Source organism: Panthera tigris, chromosome E3 (genome assembly GCF_018350195.1).
Source record: "Panthera tigris isolate Pti1 chromosome E3, P.tigris_Pti1_mat1.1, whole genome shotgun sequence".
Classification (NCBI taxonomy): Eukaryota; Metazoa; Chordata; class Mammalia; order Carnivora; family Felidae; genus Panthera; species Panthera tigris.
Genome location: NC_056675.1, coordinates 16,077,808 through 16,100,716, shown reverse-complemented (window position 1 = coordinate 16,100,716; position 22,909 = coordinate 16,077,808). Strand labels below are relative to the sequence as shown.

At 46.8% G+C, this 22,909-nt stretch overlaps 3 protein-coding genes across 3 annotated transcripts; all 3 read right to left on the bottom strand.

Annotated features, from left to right (window-relative positions):
* Positions 1-422: 422 nt before the first annotated feature.
* Positions 423-8,806, bottom strand: PHKG1 (phosphorylase kinase catalytic subunit gamma 1). The gene is made up of 10 exons (XM_015536163.2): positions 8,670-8,806; positions 6,278-6,392; positions 5,625-5,803; positions 5,124-5,178; positions 2,553-2,618; positions 2,114-2,277; positions 1,636-1,726; positions 1,349-1,502; positions 1,046-1,171; positions 423-675 (listed from the first exon to the last, which is right to left on the bottom strand). Exons 2-10 carry the CDS (start codon positions 6,358-6,360, stop codon positions 430-432), a joined length of 1,164 nt encoding a protein of 387 aa, XP_015391649.1. The 5' UTR covers positions 6,361-6,392; positions 8,670-8,806; the 3' UTR covers positions 423-429.
* A 3,024-nt stretch (positions 8,807-11,830) lies between these two features.
* CHCHD2 (coiled-coil-helix-coiled-coil-helix domain containing 2) lies at positions 11,831-16,658 on the bottom strand. Its single transcript, XM_007079094.3, has 4 exons — positions 16,437-16,658; positions 13,853-14,102; positions 12,903-13,053; positions 11,831-12,136 (listed from the first exon to the last, which is right to left on the bottom strand). The coding sequence occupies exons 1-4, from the start codon at positions 16,484-16,486 to the stop codon at positions 12,126-12,128; spliced, it is 462 nt and encodes a 153-aa protein (XP_007079156.2). The 5' UTR covers positions 16,487-16,658; the 3' UTR covers positions 11,831-12,125.
* A 5,338-nt stretch (positions 16,659-21,996) lies between these two features.
* On the bottom strand, positions 21,997-22,909 carry NUPR2 (nuclear protein 2, transcriptional regulator). Its single transcript, XM_042971231.1, has 2 exons — positions 22,557-22,909; positions 21,997-22,227 (listed from the first exon to the last, which is right to left on the bottom strand). Exon 1 carries the CDS (start codon positions 22,872-22,874, stop codon positions 22,563-22,565), a length of 312 nt encoding a protein of 103 aa, XP_042827165.1. The 5' UTR covers positions 22,875-22,909; the 3' UTR covers positions 21,997-22,227; positions 22,557-22,562.

Genomic DNA, 22,909 nt, shown 5'->3' with positions numbered 1-22,909 from the left:
CCTGCTCCCATGGTGTCACTGGATGTTGTGAGGTCAGTAAAACCTCTTGTGATTGTGTATCTCAGACTATTCTCTTTTATCCTCACCCTGGGACCCTAAGAGAAGGGCACGCAAGCATCTGGAACTCTGGGCCTCCCATGAGAAGAACCTGAGATGGTGCTTACAGCTGGGAAGTAGAGAAGCAGTTCCCCTCTATGGGGACAGGCCCTGACCACACTCACCAACATGTGATGACGTGTGATGGGAGCGCCCTGCCCTTGTGCAGAGCCTCTGAGAGGGGATAGGGGCCTCGGGTGCAGGGGTTCTGGCCAGGCCCAAGTACCCCGCTCTGGACAGAGGCTTGGACATGATCTCACTCCTTCGACTTCTGTTTCTGTGGCTTTCCCTCCTTGCCCGCCCCCCGCCCCACCTACCCCACCTGCTGGCCCCTCAGTAGTCTTCCTCAGCCAGGGAGAGGAGCACAGCTTTGGGTGTGTTCTCAAAGAGGGCAGCCCGGTTCTGCTGCTGCCCCTTCTTCACCCAGTGGCCATAGATGCGGAAAGCATAGGCATCGATGAGTCGGCGCAGAGGACGGAGGGCATAAGGGTCACGGATGACGATCTCCCGGGTCACCGGCTTCACCCGGCGGTACTGGTAGTAGATCCGCACTGAAGCCAGTACTGTTAGAGCAATCACCTGTGGAAAGCCAGAACTGAGAAGCTGGACCCCGTCCCTGCCGGCCTGTCTCCTTCCCCTTCCGGTGCAGGGAGTCCCTGAGCGTGATTGCTATGAAGCCTTGTGTGCCTACCGCTGGGCCTTTCCTAGTGTTCCCCCCTATCATTCCCACCCCTCCGGCATCTGCAGAGATGTGGGCTTTTGGAGCCAGATGGGTGACGTCTGTCCTCTCTGATGTCAGAAACTGAGCTGGAGCCATCACAGGGATGGGTGGGAGGGGAAGGACAGGTGCTCCGGAAACCCTGTGGGTGAAAGGAGTCCCTGGGGGAAGGAAAGGGACTTAGGGGCTTGGACTTGAGTCCTGCCCTGGGTGGGAGGGGAGCTTCAGTACCTTGAACTTGCCCCGGGGGCTGAAGTGACGCACTTCTTCCACCACATACTGCTGGAAGAACGGGTGTGCTAAGGCCTCTTCTGCTGAGCAGCGGCCCCGGGGGTTCACCACCAAGAAGCGAGAAACCTGAGAGAATAAGGAAGGGGGGAGCTGAAAACATCAAGGCAGGGTCCCCTCCAGCACTTCAGAAGACATAAGGTCTTTCCCAGTAGGGTCCTCCATTTTGTAGCATGATATGCTTCTCTCCCCCGTGGTGGACTCCCGCTCTGTTGAGCAGAGGAGCCAGAAGGATTGGTCTCTCACCAAGTCCTTCACTGTGTCTGAATAATCATCCCATTCAGGTGAGCCAAACTGGTAGTTGCCACTCATGATCATCCTCAGCATCAGCATCTGTTTCCGGTGCCAGAAGGGTGGGGAGCCAGCCAGCAAGGTGTACATGATGACGCCTGTGCTCCACCTGGTATCAGGTGGAACAGGGAGGAAGGCAGGAGGACTGGCTGTAGCTCCTGCCATTTCCTCCCCTCCCCAGCCAGGTGCTCTTAGCCACGGGGGCATCCCTGTCCTTCTGGGTCACTTCCCAACATACTCACATGTCCACTTCCTTCCCATAACCTGGGTGGTCATCATTCATGGAGCATTCAATGATCTCAGGGGCCAGGTAACTGGGGGTCCCACAGACCTCTGCAGAAATAGTTACATTCAGGACAGGTCAGCAGGGGGCACTTGGAAGGGGGAAGATCCAAAGAAAAAAAACGGAGACAAAAGCAAAATGGTGCTTGGGCTGGGACTCTTCTAACACTGGCCAGCTTCAGAGCCAAGGGCAGGGCCTGGGTGCTGGGTCTGTTGCTTCCTCGGTCACGTCTAGCCATCCCGGCCTGGAACTCAGGCAGTGGGAACCTGGCTCAGCCCTGGGAGGAGGCTTACCTGAAGAGACACCTAGGCCTGAAATGGTAGGATTTTTATTCTGGGAGCGAAAATCAGGGGAGAAATCCAGGCAATCTCTGTTCCTGGGAGCGTGGATGAGAGAGACCTGAGCCCCTGACATGGGCCAAGGCCACGTTACCAGACCTCGCAGCTTCTCTCCTGGCTCCAGCTGGCAGGAAAAACCAAAGTCTGTGAGCTTGATGTTCATGTCATCATCCAGGAGGATGTTCTCGGGCTTCAGATCCCGATGCACAATGTTGAGTTTGTGCAAATTGCAGATTACCTCCAGCAGGGCTCTCATGATCTTTCTGGGGTGGGACAGGCACATGTCACTCTTATCTCCTATTCCACAGGGCCCGGTAGCAAGCAGGGAGACCAAAGCCCGTATACCCACCAGACTGCCAGTGCGGGAGGACAGGCTGAGACCATCTAGGCTGAGCCAAAGAGGGAGGGAGGCTACAAAAGCCAGCAGTGCATGCCCCCAGCCCAGACAAATGCATGCTGCTCTCACTCCAAGAGCTTGGTGCCAGTATCACTAGGAGTCTGGGGCAGGGAGTGGCAATAGGGGCAAATGGATCCTTACCTGGTTTCCTTCTCACTCAGAGTGACCTTCTCAGTGAGGTAATCAAAGAGCTCCCCTCTCTTCATCCTGTGGGGATGGCGGGTTTGTATCTGGATGGGTCCCAAGAGCACCCCCTCCTTACCCTACTCCCAGAGACCTGTTTCCTCCCCTCATATCTCCAGAGGCAGAGTGGACCACTCCCCATGAAGGACCAAGGGCTGCAGGAAGAAGCTGGGGAAGTGAGCAGAGGGGTTGTCTAGGGAGATTAGAAGAACAGTGGAAACCAAAAGGGTGGGATAGCACGAGGGTGAGTGTCTCCCCCACTGGGGGTGGGATGGCACCAGCCTGAAGGTCCCCCCACCTGTGGAAGTGACACACTGACTGGGATCTATCAGGGCCAAAATCAGGGCTGGGAGGTGAAAGAGGGACCCTGAGCCACTGGCCCAAGGCCCCAGATCCAGATCAGGACAAGAGTGTCCTGATTTTTCCCAGGAATGGACAGTAGAGGCAACAGTGCAGGTGCTGCGAGAGCAAAGTTTGCCTATTTTAGGAGTAAGAATTACAGTTCAATCTTCCCACTTCTTGGAATGATGTAGAAAGAGGTCACTGCTAAAACAATCTAGTTGTACCCTGGAGGGCAACTCAGGGCAGCATTAAAAATAGCTTCCCTAAGCAACTTCTTCAAAGGTTAGGGATATTTGAGCTGCCCACAAGAGCTCTACAGGGCAGTGCTACCGAGCAGAGCTGGGGACAGCTGCAGCTGGTTAAGTCTTGGGCAGCCCTGGGAAAGTCTCCCCTGGTTAAAGAGGAAAGGTACATCCTGCTCTCCTCACCCACCCCTCCAGGGAAAGCAGCAGGATTCCTGGGACACAAAGGAATTTGGCCACTGTCATAGAGGCAAGAAAACCCTTGAGCTTAGCTGGTATGGCAGGGAGGGGGGTTCTGTTTGAGGAGACAACTTAGAATTTACAGAGGTGAGCCTTATCTGTACAATATCTACACTGTGTTCCAGAAAGGCCATGTGTGAATCCAGTTTTTATTATTCTAATTCCATTTTAAAGACACTAGAATAACTCACTGTTAGCAACATAAGAAAGATTAACCAGTAAACACTGGGGACGGGGCAAGATACAGCAGGCTGCTGCCTCATGGACCTGGCAGTTTAATTGTACACACAGGCCAGGTTATACTGTGTCTGGAAGAAAATAACCCTACACATATTCAGTATGGCTACAGTATGAAACTTTCTAACAAGACAAAACCTATTTGAATAATTTTCTCAAGTAAATCCAGTCCCTAAAATTAGCTATTATGTATGGAGGAATCAAGACGGCACACAATGGTGGTGGTTCATGCAGCCTTTAGTGAGGACTCAATGGAGTGGGGCGACAAGGAGCTGGACAGTTCCCTTCCCTGGGAAGCCTTTCTGATAAAAATGATAAGTCTGAAAACATTGTTCACAGAGCACTTTGTGTCGTCGAATTCAATACTTAGAGCCTGGTGAGATGGGCACAGTGGTTGTTATCATTTTTCCTTTCTTGAGAAAACAGAGGCTCTCAGAGCTGAAAGGCCCACTGTGGGCAGTGGACCCTGTGACAAGGAGCTTGTCTCAGTAGCCCTGTTGGTGCAGAAGCAGGGGAATAGTGACATTGATGACGACAACGATGACGTCAGTCTTTGAGCCACACCCCAAATACATCCTTTACTGCTTGCCTCCCTGGTGGGCCTCTTGCCTCAATACTGCTGGCCTCCTCCTTTCCACTCTTGCCTCCTTATAGTCAGTAGTATGCTTTTCAAAAGTAAGAGGGATGTGTTCATGCCTCCGAAGTCCTTGCCATGGCTGACATGCCTGCAAAATCCGGTCTTCAGTACAGACTGGCCTCACATTCTGCCAACTCCACAAGCTTGCCCCACTCCACCCTGGTTTCCTTGCCAGTCCTGGAATATATGAAGCCCATCCGGTGGGGCCCTTGCTCTGGCTCTTCCTTCTGTCCTTCTGCTGGAAGGGTCCTTCTCCAGGTCTTGGTTCTGATCCCTCCCTCACTTCATCTGGGCCTCTGCTCAGGTCACCTTCTGGAGAGCATTCCGACAGCCCCATCTAAAGAAGCCCCACCTCTCTCTAACTCCTGCTCTGCTTTATGCATCTGTACATGTACATAACTGTGTGTATGTATCATTGCTTTCTGTTCACTCTCTGTGAAAATTATTACATGAAGTTGGGACTTTGTCTTGTTCATTGCTATAGCCTCAATGTCCAGAATGAGTATTGAATGACCACCTTCGTCATCGACATTGTAGTTGATGATTAATAGCATTTACATTGTGCCATTTGCTGTGCTATTATTACTTCTGTAATGCCCATGAGAAAACAGATACTTAAAGAAACCATCTAGCTCATAAGTGGTGGCCCCAGGATTCGAGATCTGGCAGCCTGACCCCGGGGCTGATTGACCTGAAGCATTGGTGATCCTATTTGGCCTCCACAGTGTAGGGAGCTGGCTGTTGGTCTCCAGGAAGCACTGGGTAGGGACCACACTAGGAGGTTCTCCGACAGGCCCCAGGGTGTGTCTGGCTCCAGGACTGGGTACTTACAGATCAAACACCAAGAAGAAGAAAGTGTTGGTCTCATATGTGTCCTTCAGCTGTACTGAAATGGAAATGACTAACTCGTCTCAGGTAGCAGAGGAGCCTGGGCAGAGGCAGCGGGGGGGCACAGGGGTGAGGGTACTAAAGCTGCTCCGACTGACTTCAAGAGCCGGAAGGGGTATCAGAACAGTGTTCAAAGGAGTCCCACTAAGGGAGGGGCCAGCCCGGGACCTTACACCCCCATTCCCTGACCCGCAACCACCGCCAGTTCTGCTTGCAAACCTCTGGCTGGCTGGAAGAGGAGGCTTAGAGCTGAGTCTCCAGGGTGGTGAGGGTGCGGCTGGGAACCTCAAGCCTCAGGGTGCTGGGCTGGCAAGGTCTCCGGGGCAGGAGACACTCTGGGGATCCTGGCTAGCTGCACGGTGGGACCTCACGCACTCCCTGACTTGGGTTATTAGAGCAGAATCATGGTGGAGCACCCTGCTGGGGCCCAGAGCCATTACTCACTGATGTTGGGGAGCCCCGAGACCTTGCGCAGGATGTCCACCTCCTTCAGTGTCGCCTCCCGCAGCTCCTGCACCTCCGCAGAGCTGAAGCTGCCCCCGCCGGTGATGTCAATGATCTTCACAGCATACTCCTGGCACGTGGGCTTGTGGATGCAGCGCCTGACGACACTGCTAACTCCTCTGCGGGTGCAGAGTACAGGTGGTCCAGGGGCCCCTCACCCCAGGGAGAATCCCAGGTCCAAGGCACAACAGAGATGTCTTGCCTTATCCACCAACTCCCTAGGAGCTTTTGGGGATGGGGGGATGAGGATGGCAGAGGGAGGGTGATTTGTCTGGAGCTGATGAGTAACAAGCCTGGTGTTAGGACTCTTGACTCCTAGTTTAGTGCTCTTTCTCGGCATCGAGGGCCATCACCTTCCCTCTGACCCCTGATCTCTGACCCTGGTGCAAAGTGGGTTTGGAAGTGCTTGTCAACAGCACTGGGAGAATTCCGCTGGGAGAGGTATATACCCTTCTCATTTGTCCCGGTTCAGGAGAGCAGGACTCCAAACTGAGGGTTTCTCCAAGTGGACAGTGCTTTGGGGATGGGCCCATGGGCCCATGGAACTGGCTGGAGCCTAAGACAGCACTTCCTGGGGCAGGTCTAGGCCTTACCTGCCCAGGATCTCCTTGGGCTCATAGTTCTCATAGAAGCCCTGTGCTGAATACGAGTCTGGCAGTGCCTCGTCCCGGGTCATGCTCAGCTCCTCCGGGGTGATTCTGAGGGGCTCTGAGGGGAGAGATGGAAAGAAGCTGGCAGCCGTCCTGATCTAAGGGATGTGCTCTTTGAGGACTGGAAGGAACCCTTTCTCACTCATCTTTGTATCTCCTGGCACAGAACAGGCCTATAGTGGACGTTCAAAATAAATGTGAGTTGAAAAACCCTTTGGAAAGAGCCCAGCTTGCGTCTTCCTGCTGGCTGCAAACTTTTGTGAACCCCAGGCAACCCTGTGGCTCCCCAGATGTTCTCGCTGTAAGTTGCCGCCCCCTGGTAGAAGCAGCTGACAGCAGGCCAGGCCTAAGCCCAGGCCAGAGGCAGGAGGCTGGGCCATCAGCCCCAGGGTTAGCTCTGATGAGGCCAGCACACCCTTGATTTTAGAAAGAACCCCAGAGAAACTTTGCAGAGGACAAATTAAAGGGCTGTCTCTTCTCTTTGAGGAGATGAGGCTAGTCCTGCTTTTCCTCTGCTTGTTCTCTGTGCTTGCGGAAAGGTGAGAAGCTTCATGATTTCATCTTCTCAATATGGGGCTCCTAGAGCCTCTCTGTCACCTCCCCCAGTGTAACTGTCCTTCCATGAAAACAGCCCTCCTTCCGGAACACACTTCCAGTGCTTCCCACTGTTCCTTCCTTACTCATTCTGCTCTCAACCAGGACTTTCCTAACCTTTCCTTCCTCCTTTCTTCCTTCCTTCCTTCCTTTCTCTCCTTCTTTCTTTTCTCTTCTTTCTCTCATGCTTTTTGAGAAGCACTCTGCCAGGTGCTCAGAGGGATGCAGAGCTTAATGGGCCCTGCTTCTGCTATCACCTGTCAGTGTGTGGTGTCACCTCCTCCATTAGCCTGATCTCTGGGGTGTCCCAGCCATTCCTCCCTGCCGTGCCCAGTGCTGCTCCCTGGATGTGAGTCAACAGTTGGAGGTATCCCTTTGGCTCAGGGTTCTGATGGCAGGTCGGTTCTATCCTCGGAATGCCCCATGTCCTACCAAATGATGGCCGGTGAGCCCTGAGTGGTCCCGCCACAGTGTGGGGCAGTACAAAGCCAGGATACTCAGGCCTGGACACAGGAGCTGAGCTGGCCAGCTTTGCCTGAGGAATAGAAATGTTTATTTATTTTTGAGAGAGAGTGTGAGTGGGGGAAGTACAAGGGGTAGGGTGGGGTGGGGACAGAGAATCCGAGTGGGCTTGGCGCCGACAGCAGAGAGCTTGACACAGGGCTCAAATCCACGAACCATGAGATGAGCCGAAGCTGGACACTCAACCGACTGAGCCACCCAGGCGCCCCTGCCTGAGGAATATAGAGGCCGCCATAGTACTAAACTCCTACCTCAGATATAGGATTTGAGGAACAGAGAAAATCATCTACCAACAGGAAGAGGGGCAGATAGAAAATGGGCACAAGTTAACATTCAGCAGGGCCAAAGCTGCCTCTAGCCCCACTTCTACTGCCCTTTCTGGGCCCAGGAAGGCCTGGCCTATCAAATGGGCCAATTTGCTGACCAGCCAAGTAGGGCTAGCTGTTCCAGGAAGCCTGGTGTCCCCACTGCTGGGTGCCTGGTTACCAGAGGAATAATTAGAATAACAACAATCTCTGCCAACAGCAGGCGCCTGGGCTGCTTGCTCACAGGCTTCCCAGTCAGCAGCCCCAACTGAGCACAGAAATGTCTGTTCCTGTAAAAACAAGCCCATTTCCTTGCAGGTCCTTTTAAGTTCCCAAGATGGGTGTCTGTGTCCCCCACCTCCCAAAGCTGGGTAGTGCAAGTTCTCTCCCTTCCCCCAGCCCTCTACAGGCAGAGGATGTGGTGGACCCGTTCCAGGAAGCCATCCCAGCTGGGGGCTCCATTCCCTGGCCTGACCAGCTTCACACACTTCTGGCTGCATTCACCTGTCCTGGGGTGGGGCAGGGGGACCACTCCCTTGCTCTAGGCCTGATTGAGCCACATTTGTGCTTCTGTCCACTACCTCCCTACCTGCCCTCCCACCCCCGACTCCCCACCTTTCCCAAGACTCCTTTGGAAAGGGTCCCCAGATGGGAGTAGAGAACCTGGTCCTTTTTGGAACAAAACATCCCTCCCCAAAACACAAAGTCTGAAAATACAATAACAGAGAACCCCCTTTCTGTAGGCAAATACCTGAGGGGGGGCTTCAAGAGTCAATGCTTCCACTCTGCATCCAGCTGCCTTCGGAAGGGAAAAGTGGGTCTAATGGCTCTGGATGTTTCTATCTTTTCTGCCCACAGCCTCTCCCTCTCTGCCTGTTGCCTGGCTTTTGTCCATCACCAGCCCAGCTACTCACTGTTAGGTCCTCTCAGGCCCTTGAGTGAATGTGACAGGAATCCCAAAGGTCTCAGAGCCCCTTGGGGAGAGGGGACAACTGAAGGCTGAAGCAGGTCCTCAGCAGACACTCGTGGCCACAGTAGGATATCTTGCTGCTCGTCCTCCGGGCTTTGCTACTTGGTGACGGAAGCCTGACGTGCCAGAAATAAATCACAACTGCAAATCTGGGATGCAGGCCAAGACTCAGCAGGGGCCAAGTCTCACCAGGAGGTGACCTCTGCTGGACGGTGAGGGAAACTCTGGTGGCCTGAGAGCAGGCAGGAACAGCATGAGGTGACCAGTCTTCCCTCTGGAGCTCCTTTGGCCTCCAGGCCCAGAGGAGATAAAGCCAGCCTTGACGGGAACACATTCACTTCTCTGGGAGCAGTGTCTCTATATGCTGAGAGCAGGGACCTGAGGAAACCCCAGGAGAAACTGGCGCACCCACACTGTAGCCCCAGTGTCCACAGGGGCCCACTCAGGAACGGTTTTTGTGGCTGACCTGCAGAATGCAGACCTTAAAGGTTAAGGAACATCCCCTTCAGGAATCCATCTCTGATCTGCCTCCATGATTTCATCCTTAACCCATTTAGTTTTCAGCCTGTGGTCTATTGGGAGGAGGTCCGTGTGCCAGGAAAAGCATATGAGCTCTGACAGGGTGCCCCTTTGGGCTCTTTGAGTGAGGGCCCTCATCAGTATGATTCTACCTTAAGAGGTTGACAGAATTGGAAATAATGTATGCAACATGCTGACACTGACGTATTGCTCTCTCTCATTCTAAAGCTACCTTTTTTCTTTTTTTTTTATTAAAAAATTTTTTTTTAATGTTTATTTATTTTTGAGAGAGAGACAGAATGTGAGCGGGGAGGGGGCAGAGAGAGGGAGACACAGAATCCAAAGCAGGCTCCAGGCTCTGAGCTGTCAGCACAGAGCCCAATGCGGGGCTAGAACCCCCAACCAAGAGATCATGACCTGAGCCGAAGTCAGATGCTTAACCAACTGAGCCACCCAGGTGCCCCTAAAGCTACCTTTTTTCAAACCCCTAATTCTAATATACCAAATGAAGGGAGGGCTAATACAGTGCTTCACACAGAGGCTGAGCCCACAAGCACCCATTTGATTAGCATTTCACAAAGCACTTGCACATTCTCACTTGGACCCCAAAACTCTGGTATTAAGGCAATTTTAAAGAGAATGTGACTTGCTCAAGGTCATGAAGTAGGTAAGGAAGGCCTAGATGAACCCCAGGTATGGGCCCAAGAGCTCTTTCCTTTATTCATGCTGACCATCTATTTCTTTCACTCCTGGGAAACACTTTGCTTGATTTCTATATAAACGGGCACTGGGAAGGACTTTGGGTCTACTACGCATTAAGGCCTCTGCTTAACTGAGATGCAACATCTGGCTCCAATGATGAAAACACCTCAATTTCCTTTCACTTACTGTAAGCTCCCACCTCCTCTTTTTGTGGTCCTGATGCAAAGCTGTAGAGTGGACTTGTGCTTTATACTTTCAATGCTTAACAAAATCCCTTCTGAACTCAGGGCAAAGGGCCAGTGCATCTAGTGGATTATTCCCTGTGCCCATCTCTGGGTAGCCCTGGCTCCTACAAGGGAGAGGCCAGGCCAGCCAGACTCTTGCATTTTATTGATGTCAATGGTTCATTTTCCTTTGGTTCATTGATTCAACAATAAACTATTTGGCTAGTCACCATACGCCATCGGCCCTTGGACATAAGGGGCATTAACACTATGAACTCACATACTTCCAGGGAAAATGGACAAAGGAGCCCACAGATGAATCCAGAAGCAAATATGCTGGGGTCTTGCCGGTTGTGAACTGTCTGTGGTAATTCAGGCAAGGTGGTCTTGGTCACTTTCAGGAACTCGACAAGAGTAGGGCATTCTAAGAACACAGCTGAGAACAGGAGGCAGCGGGCAGCAGGCAGCAACTGACTAAACTCAATACCATTTTACTCACAGGTCTCTGAATCTTATAGATGGGGGGAAAAAATCAGCCTCGAAAAGGTGTATTTGGAAGTTGGAAAACTGCAGAGCACAATGTAGACTGGAGGTCAACTCCAAGCGAATGAATTTTTGAGTTGTGAGAAATGGAGCTCAGTTCATTTTTAAAAACGATGCACCCCAAATTGAGTCTATCTCCTTAAGGCAACATGGAATGGGCAGTTGCAATGAGCTTGAGTCTTTCAAGAAAGGGTAACTACAGTACCTTACAGAAGAAAAACATTTGCAGGGGAACTGCAAAAGACAATGGTTTTCATCTCTGACCAATTAATTGGACAGATCAGCGATTAGGACATGTGCTGACCTGGCCACAGGAATCCACTTGTAATGGGGTTTATTCCTGTTTCCTTTATCACTCAGTCGATTAGAAGTATTATTTTAAACAGTTTCCTGTTACTGCTCAGTTTAAGAAACATTGACCTTCCAACTGGAGCTTTTTTTTTTTTAGTTTATTTATTTATTTTGAGAGTATGCATGGGAGGGGTAGAGAGGGAGAGATTCCCAGACAGGCCCCATGCTGTCAGCACAGAGCCCGACGCAGGGCTTAATCCCACGAACTGAGATCATCAACTGCACTGAAAGCAACAGTTAGATGCTTAAAACTGACTCAGCCACCCCCCACCTCCCCAGAACCCTTTTAACGAGCACTATGTTTGCTAGTGAGCTACTCCTTACATAACTACTTTTCTACAAAAGCTCCTCAGGGAATTGTCAGATCCTCCAGGTGGATGCTAATTTATTTTGGTGGTTGTTCATTTATTTTTGAAGGAAAGAGAGACAGAGTGTGAGTAGGGGAGGGGCAGAGAGAGAGGGAGACACAGAATCCGAAATGGGCTCCAGGCTCTGAACTGTCAGCGCAGATCCCGACGTGGGGCTTGAACTCACAAACCACGAGATCATGACCTGAGCTGAAGTCGCTGAAGTCGGTCGCTTAACCAACTGAACCACCCAGGAGCCCCAGGTGGATGCTTATTTAATACTGAGACTACGAAGTAAATAAAGACGTGTTGAGACAATTGTGTTCTTTTGCAAAATGCGTATGTTCAACATGTATATACTGTACCTAATTTATAATCTTCAAAACCACATCTTAAAAGGTCACTTAAAAGACGCCACATTCTGGGAGAAAATCACTTTATTCTAATTAATTCACAAACAATGTCACAAAAGCTGGTTTAAGGAGGCACACGAACATCTGCCCAGTTCCAAACTCAAAACTATCTCACAATGAACTTCTATGCAGTAAGAATACCTGTTTTCATTCCAATTCTGAAGAAAGCTGTATTTAATGATAGAGGAGAGGTTTAACTGGTGGTTTTACACTTTATTTCTTCACTATCAGTTATATTTTTATGCTAAATTAACTTGGTCATGGGAGATGATTTTTCATATCTTCAACTTGAACTTCTTGATTAGGCTAATCCTGCAAATAGAAAAGGTAAGTTAGAAGAACAATAGCTGTACCTTCTTAGCAAAGCAGAAGCCCTCCAAATGATAAAAAGAGGGATAAAAGCCCAAGGTTATCAGTTCATGCCTGAAAATGAAAATAAGCATTTTAATAGATGGTGAATTCTTAGGTTGATAGGAGGAAATTATGTAAAAACAACTTCACTGTCAACATTCTAGACAGCCCAAATATCAGAGTTGCACTGAGGGATTTAAGAAACTCTTCTCTCTCAAATCAGGTGTGGGGAATGCCAACAACACATGAGTCTTTATGTCCATTCTTGGACTTTGGTGAAAATGGAATGTAATTTTCTATTCACAGCTTTATGGCTAGATCACTTACATCCCATAACCAGAACAAGATCTGACACACTAATCTATACCCACTTACAGAAGAATGAGATTCAGAACATTACTGGTAAAAGCTTATGACTAGAAACCTCTGGACCAGTCCTTTGTTAGAAGAGTTAGATTATTTTTAGAATAATGTAAACCAAATCTCCTCTAACTTGTCAAATTAATTTATTAAACACAGACTCCCAAAGTTCTCTAGGGTCCAGGAGTACCATGCTGTGAACTGAGCAGATGCAGTTTTTTTTTCTCAATATATGAAATTAATTGTCAAACTGGTTTCCATACAACACCCAGTGCTCATCCCAAAAGGTGCCTTCCTCAATACCCATCACCCACCCTCCCCTCCCCGAGCAGATGCAGTTTTAATCACAGATTGATGCATCACCTACCATTTGCAAATCTGCACTGTTTCAGCACCTCGCTGAAACCTTCACAAAGCTTAAGGTCACCCTGATTCTGGGCACACTCCAGGAACTGTTTCATCTCATAGTGGCAGGGGCCAAACTGCTGCTGGTATGCTGGCTGGGTTCCCTGAGGCTCCTGCAAAGGCATAACATTCAGGACCATTGAGAAAGGAAATTAGATCTAGACCTGAACAAAGAACAGTATCTCATGTCTTTGAGGCCAACTGGGGAACCACAACTAGAACCAGAATGCAAATTCAAGTTTCCATCTAATAACAATGAAAGTGAAAAACTTTAAGGCAGAAAGCAAATGGGCTTTAACAAAATTCCAGTTATAATCAGAAAGATTCAAGAACAAACATGCAAATAAAGTGAAATGGTTATGTGCATACCTAAATACCAGTGGGGGGGGGTTCAGTGAAAAGTTTCATGAATGACAAAGTGAAACTATTACAGAAAAATAGATGGATGAGTGTCAAATATACCAGAAACACAACAGAGTATCTATTCAAGCCCATCAGAGGAGAAAATTCACATACTTCAAAAAAGAGGGGCAGTGGGCAAATAACAGATAAAAGATCAGAAAACAGCACAGAGCTATTAAAGAGATTTTTAAATACTTAACTAAGATGGAGACTGAATTAGTTAAGAGTCACCAAGACAAATTCCTTAAAATAAGGGGAAAATGGCTGTTTTTCAGTGGATCAGGTTGAACTGCTATTCTACTCCCTGGGAACAAATACAATTTGTACAGTACTTGATGCTGCTGGCCTAAGGCACTAACTCAGCTGCCAAATGTGACTTTTGATAACCCGTTTTCTGTTAACAGCACTGTGGATTCTAAAATCACAGACAGTACCTATATTATATGAATTTACAAATAACTGGTTTTTCCCATAATATACCACTGGAAAACAAAATGCATAAAATCCTACCTGGTAAGTGATGTCAGGCCTTGAAGGCTCAGCATTACTTCCTCCACCGAAGCCCCCAGTGATGGCATGACCTAGCGTGTGCCCGACGGCAGAGCCCACAGCCACGCCAGCTGCGGTGGTTGCCATCTGGGCCATCAGACCTGGCTGCCGGGGTGCAGCAGCAGGTGAGCCAACAGCAGATGGTGAAGCTGCCGCCGGCGGCTGAGCGGCTGGCGCAGGTCTGGGTGCAGCTCTCATCTGAGGTGCCCGGCTGTGAAAGAAAAGAACACAAAGTATGAAGTTCACACTTCCTACCAGGTTTCAAATTGTCAGCTTAAAGAAACTGTACCTTGACCCTTGAACAACCCACGTTTGAACTTGCGGGTCCACTTATATGTGGATTTTTTCTGATAACTACAGTGTAGTACTGCATGATTTCTTAGTAACATTTTTTCTCTAGCTTACTTTATTGTAAGATTACAGTATTATAATATATATAGCACACAAAATACACGTTAATCAACTGTTTATATTTTTGGTAAGGCTTCCAGTCAACAGTAGGCTAACAGAAGTTAGGTTATTGGGGAGTCCAAATTTATTCACAGATTTGACTGTACCGGAGGTAAGTGCCCCTAAACCATACATTGTTCAAAAGTCAAATGTAAATGAAAATAAACTTCAGGATCTTCATTTTTAATTCTTAAATACAAATACTCTATGCAAACCAGAAAACTTTACGGAACACAATTCCCAGAACTATTTACATCATTTTGTCTCTTTAACCTTTTAAGGTTATAATCACCAAGTATAAACTATCTTTGCCTGCTTTTTGCATCTCTATGTATTCGTATACCCTAGAGTAGCTTTACAGAACACAGTTATTCCAATACCTCATAAAAATCATAAAATATTAAGAGTTTAAAAGGTCTTTAGAGAATCCACCCATTCAGATACTAGGGTTAAGTATCATTGTAGGTGCTGGGAATCGACCTGTTAAAAGACAAAAACCTCTGCCTTCATGACACTATTGAGGGATCAATTAATATGTCATCTAGTATTAGGTAAAAAATATTAAGAGAGGGAGAACATGTGGGACTTGGCAATTTTAGGTCAAGTGAGGCTAAGTGTAACTGAGTTGGTATCATCTTAGTAAACATATGCAAATAGTCATATGGGGGAAATAATACAATCTAATTCCTTCATTTCAGATTAGGAAACCGAAGACCAGTAAATAGGAGTGACTTGCCTGAACTGTTACACCAAAATTTCAATTGTATCCCATCCCGTAGGACATTGAGATGCTTTCAGCATTTTCACTAACATGTCCTGCACTGCTTTAAAAATCTTCACATGTTATATTCCCTCTGCACATTTTTAGATAGTTTCCTTGGGAGCTCTTCAACCAAATAAGGCTAGGTCAGAAAAGCTAATGACTTTGCTTCCAATCAGGTGGCATCTGGCATCACTTTACAAAAATGCGGTTTTCTGTCCTTTGGTGAGAAGCTTCTTTCCATTAAGTGAACTGCTTCCCTACACTCCTAGCATCCTGTGTGAACACAATCCACCTTACTGCTGGAAAGCAATGTGGTACTGGGCTAAACGTCCTAAACTGGCCACTGGAAAACTGTGGTCAGACCTGGCTTTCCTACTTACTGGTAGCATAACCTTGGACAAATCACTTATTCTGAGTCTCCAGTTTCCTGATTTCCGTAAAACAGGAATAACATCTATCCCTAAGGTTAAAGTATAACTGGAAGTACATCTTAAAAGTATTTTATGAACTGAGCCTTGGTGGCTCGGTCAATTAAGCGGCTGACACTGACTTCTGCTCAGGTCATGATTTCACAGTGGTGGGATTAAGCCCCATCAGGCTCTGTGCTAGCAGCACGGAGCCTACTTGGGATTCTCTCTCTCCCTCTCACTGCGCCTGCCCTGCTCGCTCTCAAAATAAATAAACTTAAAAAAAAATTTAAAATATTTTATGAACTAAAAAACATCATGTACGTGTGAGGCTTTAGGAACTACGTCCCTGACTGGGCTGAGTCCCTGGAACGCTCATTGCTGGTGCTCAAAGATTATTCAGTTTATTGAAATGAGATCATTTTCCTAATTTTACTACCTTTCTCCAACACTGGTTTTTGGTTTTTGTTTTTTTCTGCTACTTTTAAAGTTTCAGCCTGTTTACACTTACACATATCCACTTCTTTGGAGGACTTGCCCATTTTAACTTAAAATGAGCTTTAGGCGCACTTGGCTGCCTCAGTCGGAAGAGCGGGTGATTCTTGATCGCCGGGATCCTGAGTTCGAGTCCCATGTTGGGTGTAGAGATTATTTAAATAAACTCAAAATACTTTTCAAATGAGCTCTACAGTATTTTCAGTAATAACTCACGGACACGCGAAATTAGAAAGTTTGCCACTAACGGGATACCTAGCCAAAGCCCATTTACAACCAGCTTGCGGCGGGTGGGGACGCACCAAGGCCGCAGCATTTACAGCGGCCTCCACGAGCCTCCGCCAGCCTCCACCAGGCGGCGGCGAGGCCTACTGCGGCCTCCGTGTGCGTCACGGCGCCGGCAAGGCCCCAAACCCCGCGGTGGTCTCACCTGGCCGGAGGGGCCATGCGGGAGGTACGGCTCCGACTTCCACGCGGCATGGCAATTGCAGGGCGGCTCGGCGTCTAGAAACGCAAGACTCTGCGGAGACCCCGGCGGCTTCTGCGAGCTGGTGAGCGGAAAACGGGGGGCGGGCTTGGCCTCCGCGCGCGACCAATCAGTGCCCAGGCAGAGGCCTCTCGATCACCGACGTCTCCGCGTGCCCTGAAGGTCACTGGAAGAGCAGGACGTCATGGCGGCGCGTCGTCGTACGCGGTTAACGTCATGAGCTCCGCCCCAGGTTCATTTAGGAGACCGGAAGTGCCTGAGGTTACTCTGCAAGTGTACTTCCAGCTTGGTGCTAGTCTGAGCCGCTAGGTGTTTGCTTTGTAGGGTATGAGCACCGTCGCACTTCTTTCAAACATATGGTAGACAGATCCAGCCTTGAGAGCGAGGCAGATTATCTGGCGTTCTGCAACTGGACCTTAGGCAAATTAACTTTTCTCAGCATTAAGGTTATTTATTTGGGTATTTTTTTGAGGCACAGTGTGGGCACACAATGTGAACTGAACCAAGGAAACTGAAAACTTTAGGCAACACCGACAAAGCTGAGTTTATTCTATTTGTATTTCTCTTCTTTGTGGACTCAGGCAACAAGTTAAGATCAGATCGTAATAATGCCTTACACTTATGTATTACTATATAGTTTCAGACCCTTTTCGTTATGTCATAGAACTTGTGCCCATAATTGGGATAGTATTTATTTACTATTAATAAAAATGTTCTGAATGATTTCCAAGTGCTAGCTAGGTTCTACAGATAAGATACAGCACCAAATAAAACAAGACTACCTTCGTGGAATTTAAAGTTTGAGGAGAGACAGAAACGTCTACGTAAATCAGGTAGTGGTGATATGAAGCCAAAGTATGGTGAGTGAGATGGGGAGCTAGAAGTCGGAGAGGGCAGGAACTCTTGGAAGAGTTAGTATTTGAGGGGCGCCTGGGTGGCGCAGTCGGTTAAGCGTCCGACTTCAGCCAGGTCACGATCTCGCGGTCCGTGAGTTCGAGCCCCGCGTCAGGCTCTGGGCTGATGGCTCGGAGCCTGGAGCCTGTTTCCGATTCTGCGTCTCCCTCTCTCTCTGACCCTCCCCCGTTCATGCTCTGTCTCTCTCTGTCCCAAAAATAAATAAAAAACGTTGAAAAAAAAATTAAAAAAAAAAAAGTTAGTATTTGAATAGACTGCTTGAGGAAGCAGGGAAACAAAATGTTTATCAAGGGTAATGGCATTCCAGGTAGAGGGAACAGCAATTGCGAAGTCCCCACGGTTGTATGTTTTAGTGAGTGTCGATGTGACATACTTATAACAGTAACGTTTTAGAGCCTCTGCAGTAGTGGAAAAGTTGGTTAGTGGTATTTCTTTTTTTTTTTTTTTTAATTAATTTTTTTTTTTTTTTGGTTAGTGGTATTTCAAGGATGGCTTCATGGGAAGGTCCTTGGGATGGGATGGGATTTATGGAGGAGAAAAGGAAAGGTGGACCCTCCATTTCTGCTAGGGTGTCAAACAGAAAATTTCCCCTTCCACCAGAGGTTAGTAGTTTTTCCAGTGAAAGCACATTGTTTCCAGTAACAGCAGAATGTTTGTGGAACCGAAGGGTAAATAATGCAGTAACCTTTCATGAAAAAGTTTTATTTTCACAGAACTATAATGAAAGCTTTACAAATGATATGACATTGTATTTGTCTTTCGATAATTCATAAGCAGAGACGGAGTAAAGGAGCCCTATAAAGGACATCCTAGCAGAAGAGCTTGAATGAGCATAACTTTGGACAATTAAGACAGGTATCCAGAACAGAGACAATTTTAATCATACCTGGCTAAGTTGTTAATTCTTACATTGAGGAAAGAATATTAGGTATTTGTACAAGGTTATTTTGTAATAGTAAAGGATTGGAAACAACCTAAATTCTTGTCAGTATAATACTGGTTTTTAAAAAAGGCACAGCACACAATATGCAGCTATAAAAAGGAATAAAAAAGCCTCTCTGTTATTATTAGTATGAAAGATACCAAGAGAAACTGTCAAGAGAAAAAAGGCAAGAGGCAGAATTGAATGTACTGTGCTGTGTAACATGGAGAGAAAAGACTATTAATATGCATAAACTATCTGCAGCTGTTAACACTGCTAACACGAAACACTGTTAGTTGCCTTCAGGAAGTAGGACTGGGTGGCTGTAGCACAAGGTGGGACTTTTACTGAAAACATTTTCTATGTTTTGGATTCTGAAACAGTTAATATATTACCTCTACTCAAATACAGATTAAGAACATGTAAAAATTAAAACTAATAAAAACAGGAATTGAAAAAAAATTTCAGAATTCTGCTACATATCATTTGTAGTTGGCCAGGATAAATATGCTGAAGTTCCCTCTTTAGTAAAATGTATGTAACAACTTCTCATTCCATAGTGATTTCAGTCATTCTCAACAAATTCACAGTGATCAAAATTTGAACAAAGAACTCTTGCAGGCATTGTTACAGATATTTGATGCTGACATTTGGATGAATGGACTCCTGATGACTACAATAAAATTTTACCCAAATTAGGCTGTAGATAGCAGAAGTTTTAAAATTGTGCAGATCTGTTCCAGAAATTCCACAGAAATCCAGGAATTCAAGAAACACTCATGAATGTGGAAAGAAATTAGCTATAAAGATGTTTAACAAATTCCATAAAGTAGGGAAAACTAGTAAGTATCCTACAATACAGAAATAAAGTTATGATATATACACATGAAATGCTATGCAGCTATTTAAAGTATTATGAAAGAATATCTGACATGAAAAGTATCTTCATAGTGTATCAAGGGAAAGAACAATTACAAAGTAGTATACATAGTAGGTTTGTATTGAGAAAGTTCATGTATTTTTAAAGGCTGGAATTATGTACACTCAAGTAGTGATGTTATCCACTGGGTATTGATTTCCTTTTTTTTGTTTGTTTGGTCATATTTTCCAATTTGTCTAAAATGAACATCCTTAAACTAATTAAACATACCATGGTGGTTTAAAATACATCCACAGATTCTTAGACACTCCCTTCAAAAAGTGGAGCCTAATTACTCTCCAACCTCATGACCCTAAGCTAGAACCACCTTGTTAGCCACTTCTGAATTCTGCAATCCCAGAAACTGAGATATGTTGCTTTAAGTCACTAAGTTTTTGAGTAATTACACAGCAATAGGTAACTAACACACAATTTCTACAGTTACTATATTTAAACTGTAAAGGTTCTAGTATCTAAGGTGAGCAAAATCTAGTTAGAACATCTAATAGAGTGTTGCTTTAACATGGCTTGTGTCTGTCTGGGTATGCTGTACTTTACAACTTTACAGCAAGAATTGTGTAGGAACTGAGATGTTTAAGACATTAAGGTCCTTGCACTCTAAATGTAGTTTTTCCTTTGGCTAACAAAGACATATGATTACAGTGCCTTGCACATACCAGACAAAAAAAGAATGAACCAGTTAGTGAATTTTTAACTGTTGATCTAAAAATACAAAATACAAGTGGTTAGGAGGTTAAGTGGTTATGAAGTTCTAAGGATTTCAAAGGAATGGCTATTCACTGTGGATGAAAGATTCAGGGAGAAAGTGGCACTTAAAATTAAGTACAGGTGGAATTTGTTTTAGAAAGATTAAAATTACAAAGGGGAAAAGGGCATGGTAAGTAGGACAGCACAGATTGAAATAAAGCAGAATCAAATATGGAGGACAGAAGATCTGTGTCAAGATCCAGAGTATGTTTTTGGAAGTTGTAGTACAAAATTTAAGAAAATCCAAGAGATGACTTCCAGGACAATATAAGGAATCTAGGCTTTTTATCCTACAGGATTAGAGCAGTCATTGAGGGTTTTTATATATTTAAAATGGTCTTTGGAGGGGTGCCTGGGTGGCTCAGTCGGTTGGGTGTCCAACTTCAGCTCTGCTCATGATCTCAGTCTGAGTTCGAGCCCTGTGTCAGGCTCTGTGCTGACAGCTCAGAGCCTGGAGCCTCCTTCAGATTCTGTGTCTCCCTCTCTCTCTGCCCCTCCCCCACTCATGCTCTGTCTCAGAAATAAATATTTAAAAAAATTTTTTGAAAATAAATAAAATGGTCTTTGGAAGATTAATCTGCATATGGTGTGTGAGACACAGCAGAATAGGGGTAAGGGAAAAAAAATCGAAGGCTAACACGGTGACAATGGGAATACTACTAATGATGTGAGTGCCATGCTCACTCTGGCAGCACATATACAACAATCATGTGAGTGCCTTTGTATACCAGGCACTAAGAGCTTTACATGTATTATTTTATTTACACCTCACAAAAACTATTTCTTAAAGTTTATTTATTTAGAGAGAAGAAAGTGAACATGGGGGAGGGGCAGAGAGAGAGCATCCCAAGCAGTGACACTGCAGAGACCAACATAGGCCCAAACCCATGAATCATGAGATCATGACCTGAGCCAAAACCAAAAGTCAGATGCTTAACCCATTGAGCCACCCAGGCACCCACACCTCACAAGAACTCTTTAAGTAAGTACTGTTTTATCCCCATCTTATGGATATGGAAACAGATACTTGGAGTTTAAGCTATTTGCCCAAGTTCACACAGGTGTTTGACTCCAAAGCCAGAATTCCTATTACAGCACACCGTCTGGAGACATTTTAAAAGAATGAATGTAGTGAATGAAAGAACTGAAGACTGACCAGAGAGGAAGGAGATTCTGTTTTGTAAACTTAAAAATACTTACTATTGAGTACCTCTTACATACTTAATTGTGTGAGATGTTTTATATATTTAATCTATAATCAGTGTGGTAAGGTAATCCAGTATCATTCCATTTTACAAATGAGAAACTCCAGGCTTGGTGTAACTTGAAAAGCGTGCTGAATGCCACAGCGATGAACAGCCAGAAGATTAAAATTCAGGCTGCTCCTTCCAGTACGCACCATCCTTCTCTCCTAACCAAGGACTCACCATTGGGTGCAGAGGCCTAAGGAATGCAGACTGAAGAGAAAGACAACCACCTTGATGTATTCTGCATACTTTTTAAACCACATCTCAACTCTCATCGTTGGAGCTGAAGTTTGTGGGTGGTACTGCACCACAGAATATTGTGTACAATAGAGGAAAACTGTGATGGTGGAATGAATGAAGGCTTTTGAGTATCTGCTATACCTGGTCTTCTTTGTAACCAGCTGGATGACCTCTGAAGAGTGATTTGAACTCCTTTGCCTCAGAATCCCCTCTACAAAATGGGAGACAGCAGCGTCCACATGAAAGGACTGTTGTGGGATCAGCAGTGCGGAGAATCTAGCAACTGTTCAGTATACACTCTTACAACTTAAAATATTCCTATTCTGGCAACAAATATTAAACCTGCACACTGCATCTATGACAGGGGGTTGAAATCTTGCACACATTCCTCTCTTTGTTCTCCCCCTATTACACATTAAGATGAACTCAAATATTTGTATATTTGAAACGAGTTACCGTAGCAACTGAAAAAAAAAAACAAACCCAGAAGAGTTAAAATGCCATTCTTGCTTTTAATTAAAAACCCTAAAAAGGCATACCCACTTGGACACTTGGATGTTACTTAATTAACAATCAGTAAGGAAAAGATACTGGAGCGGTAAACTTAAGTGATGTCGGAAAGAAGTTATGTTGACCAACACGGATTCTCCCCCTTACGACCACAGTTACAGCTGGAGTCAGAGAAAATACTTTTATCAGGGCCTTCGGGTATCCTGCAGAAAACTGACAAAAAAGAAATAAATTATTGTCTTTAGCCCATGCATACGCACTGGAAGTAAATTCTTATATTTTTAAGATGTTTCTGCGTTTCCTAGACCCTTCTTCTCCCAACTATAAAATTCCAAAAGGTAGAGTTTTACACTATTCTAATTGCAGCCAAGAGATCAGGTGGGTGTTTTGGGGGTCCAGCTACGACTCGCTAACGCGAAGCAGCCTCGGAAGGAGGCGACTCTGCCCGGGTGCAGTCACAGAGGGCGGACGCGAGAGGCACCGGGTGGCCAGGGCGCTCACGGGGCTTCCCAGAGTCCTGGCCAGGTGCAGCCCGCACGCACCTGTGCTCAGGCGAGGCGAGTGCGCGCCCGGGGCTGCAGCTGGCGCTGGCGACGCTTGCGCTGACCGTTGAGGAGCTTCTGCGCGATCTTGCGCTCGTGGCCTCCGGGCACTGGCCAGTTGGTGCGCAGTTCCCGCTCGCGCCGCGTCCGGCCCTTGCTGCGCCCGGCCCCGCAGGCCGGGAAGTCGCGCAGGTAGTAATAATCCAGGCAATCGTAGAGCTCGTCCTCGGAGCTCACGGGCGGCCACGCCTCGATTGGAGGCTGCCGGGCCCGAGCCCGGGCGTTGAGAAACGCCGGGCCCATCTCGTCGTCCCCCATGGCCGCCGGCCGGCGCACGCGCGCGCTTCTGGGAG

What these genes read in the sequence shown, in the direction of transcription:
- PHKG1 (XM_015536163.2), bottom strand. Translation starts at nt 6,360, where the DNA reads ATGACCCGGGACGAGGCACTGCCAGACTCGTATTCAGCACAGGGCTTC. An exon ending in CTGAGTGAGAAGGAAACCAG is followed by an intron (nt 2,278 to 2,552) that starts GTAAGGATCCAT and finishes GTCCCACCCCAG; the next exon opens with AAAGATCATGAGAGCCCTGC. An exon ending in GCCAGGAGAGAAGCTGCGAG is followed by an intron (nt 1,727 to 2,113) that starts GTCTGGTAACGT and finishes CTATTTCTGCAG; the next exon opens with AGGTCTGTGGGACCCCCAGT.
- CHCHD2 (XM_007079094.3), bottom strand. Translation starts at nt 16,486, where the DNA reads ATGCCGCGTGGAAGTCGGAGCCGTACCTCCCGCATGGCCCCTCCGGCC. An exon ending in CGCATGGCCCCTCCGGCCAG is followed by an intron (nt 14,103 to 16,436) that starts GTGAGACCACCG and finishes TTTCTTTCACAG; the next exon opens with CCGGGCACCTCAGATGAGAG. An exon ending in GGCCTGACATCACTTACCAG is followed by an intron (nt 13,054 to 13,852) that starts GTAGGATTTTAT and finishes ATGCCTTTGCAG; the next exon opens with GAGCCTCAGGGAACCCAGCC.
- NUPR2 (XM_042971231.1), bottom strand. Translation starts at nt 22,874, where the DNA reads ATGGGGGACGACGAGATGGGCCCGGCGTTTCTCAACGCCCGGGCTCGG.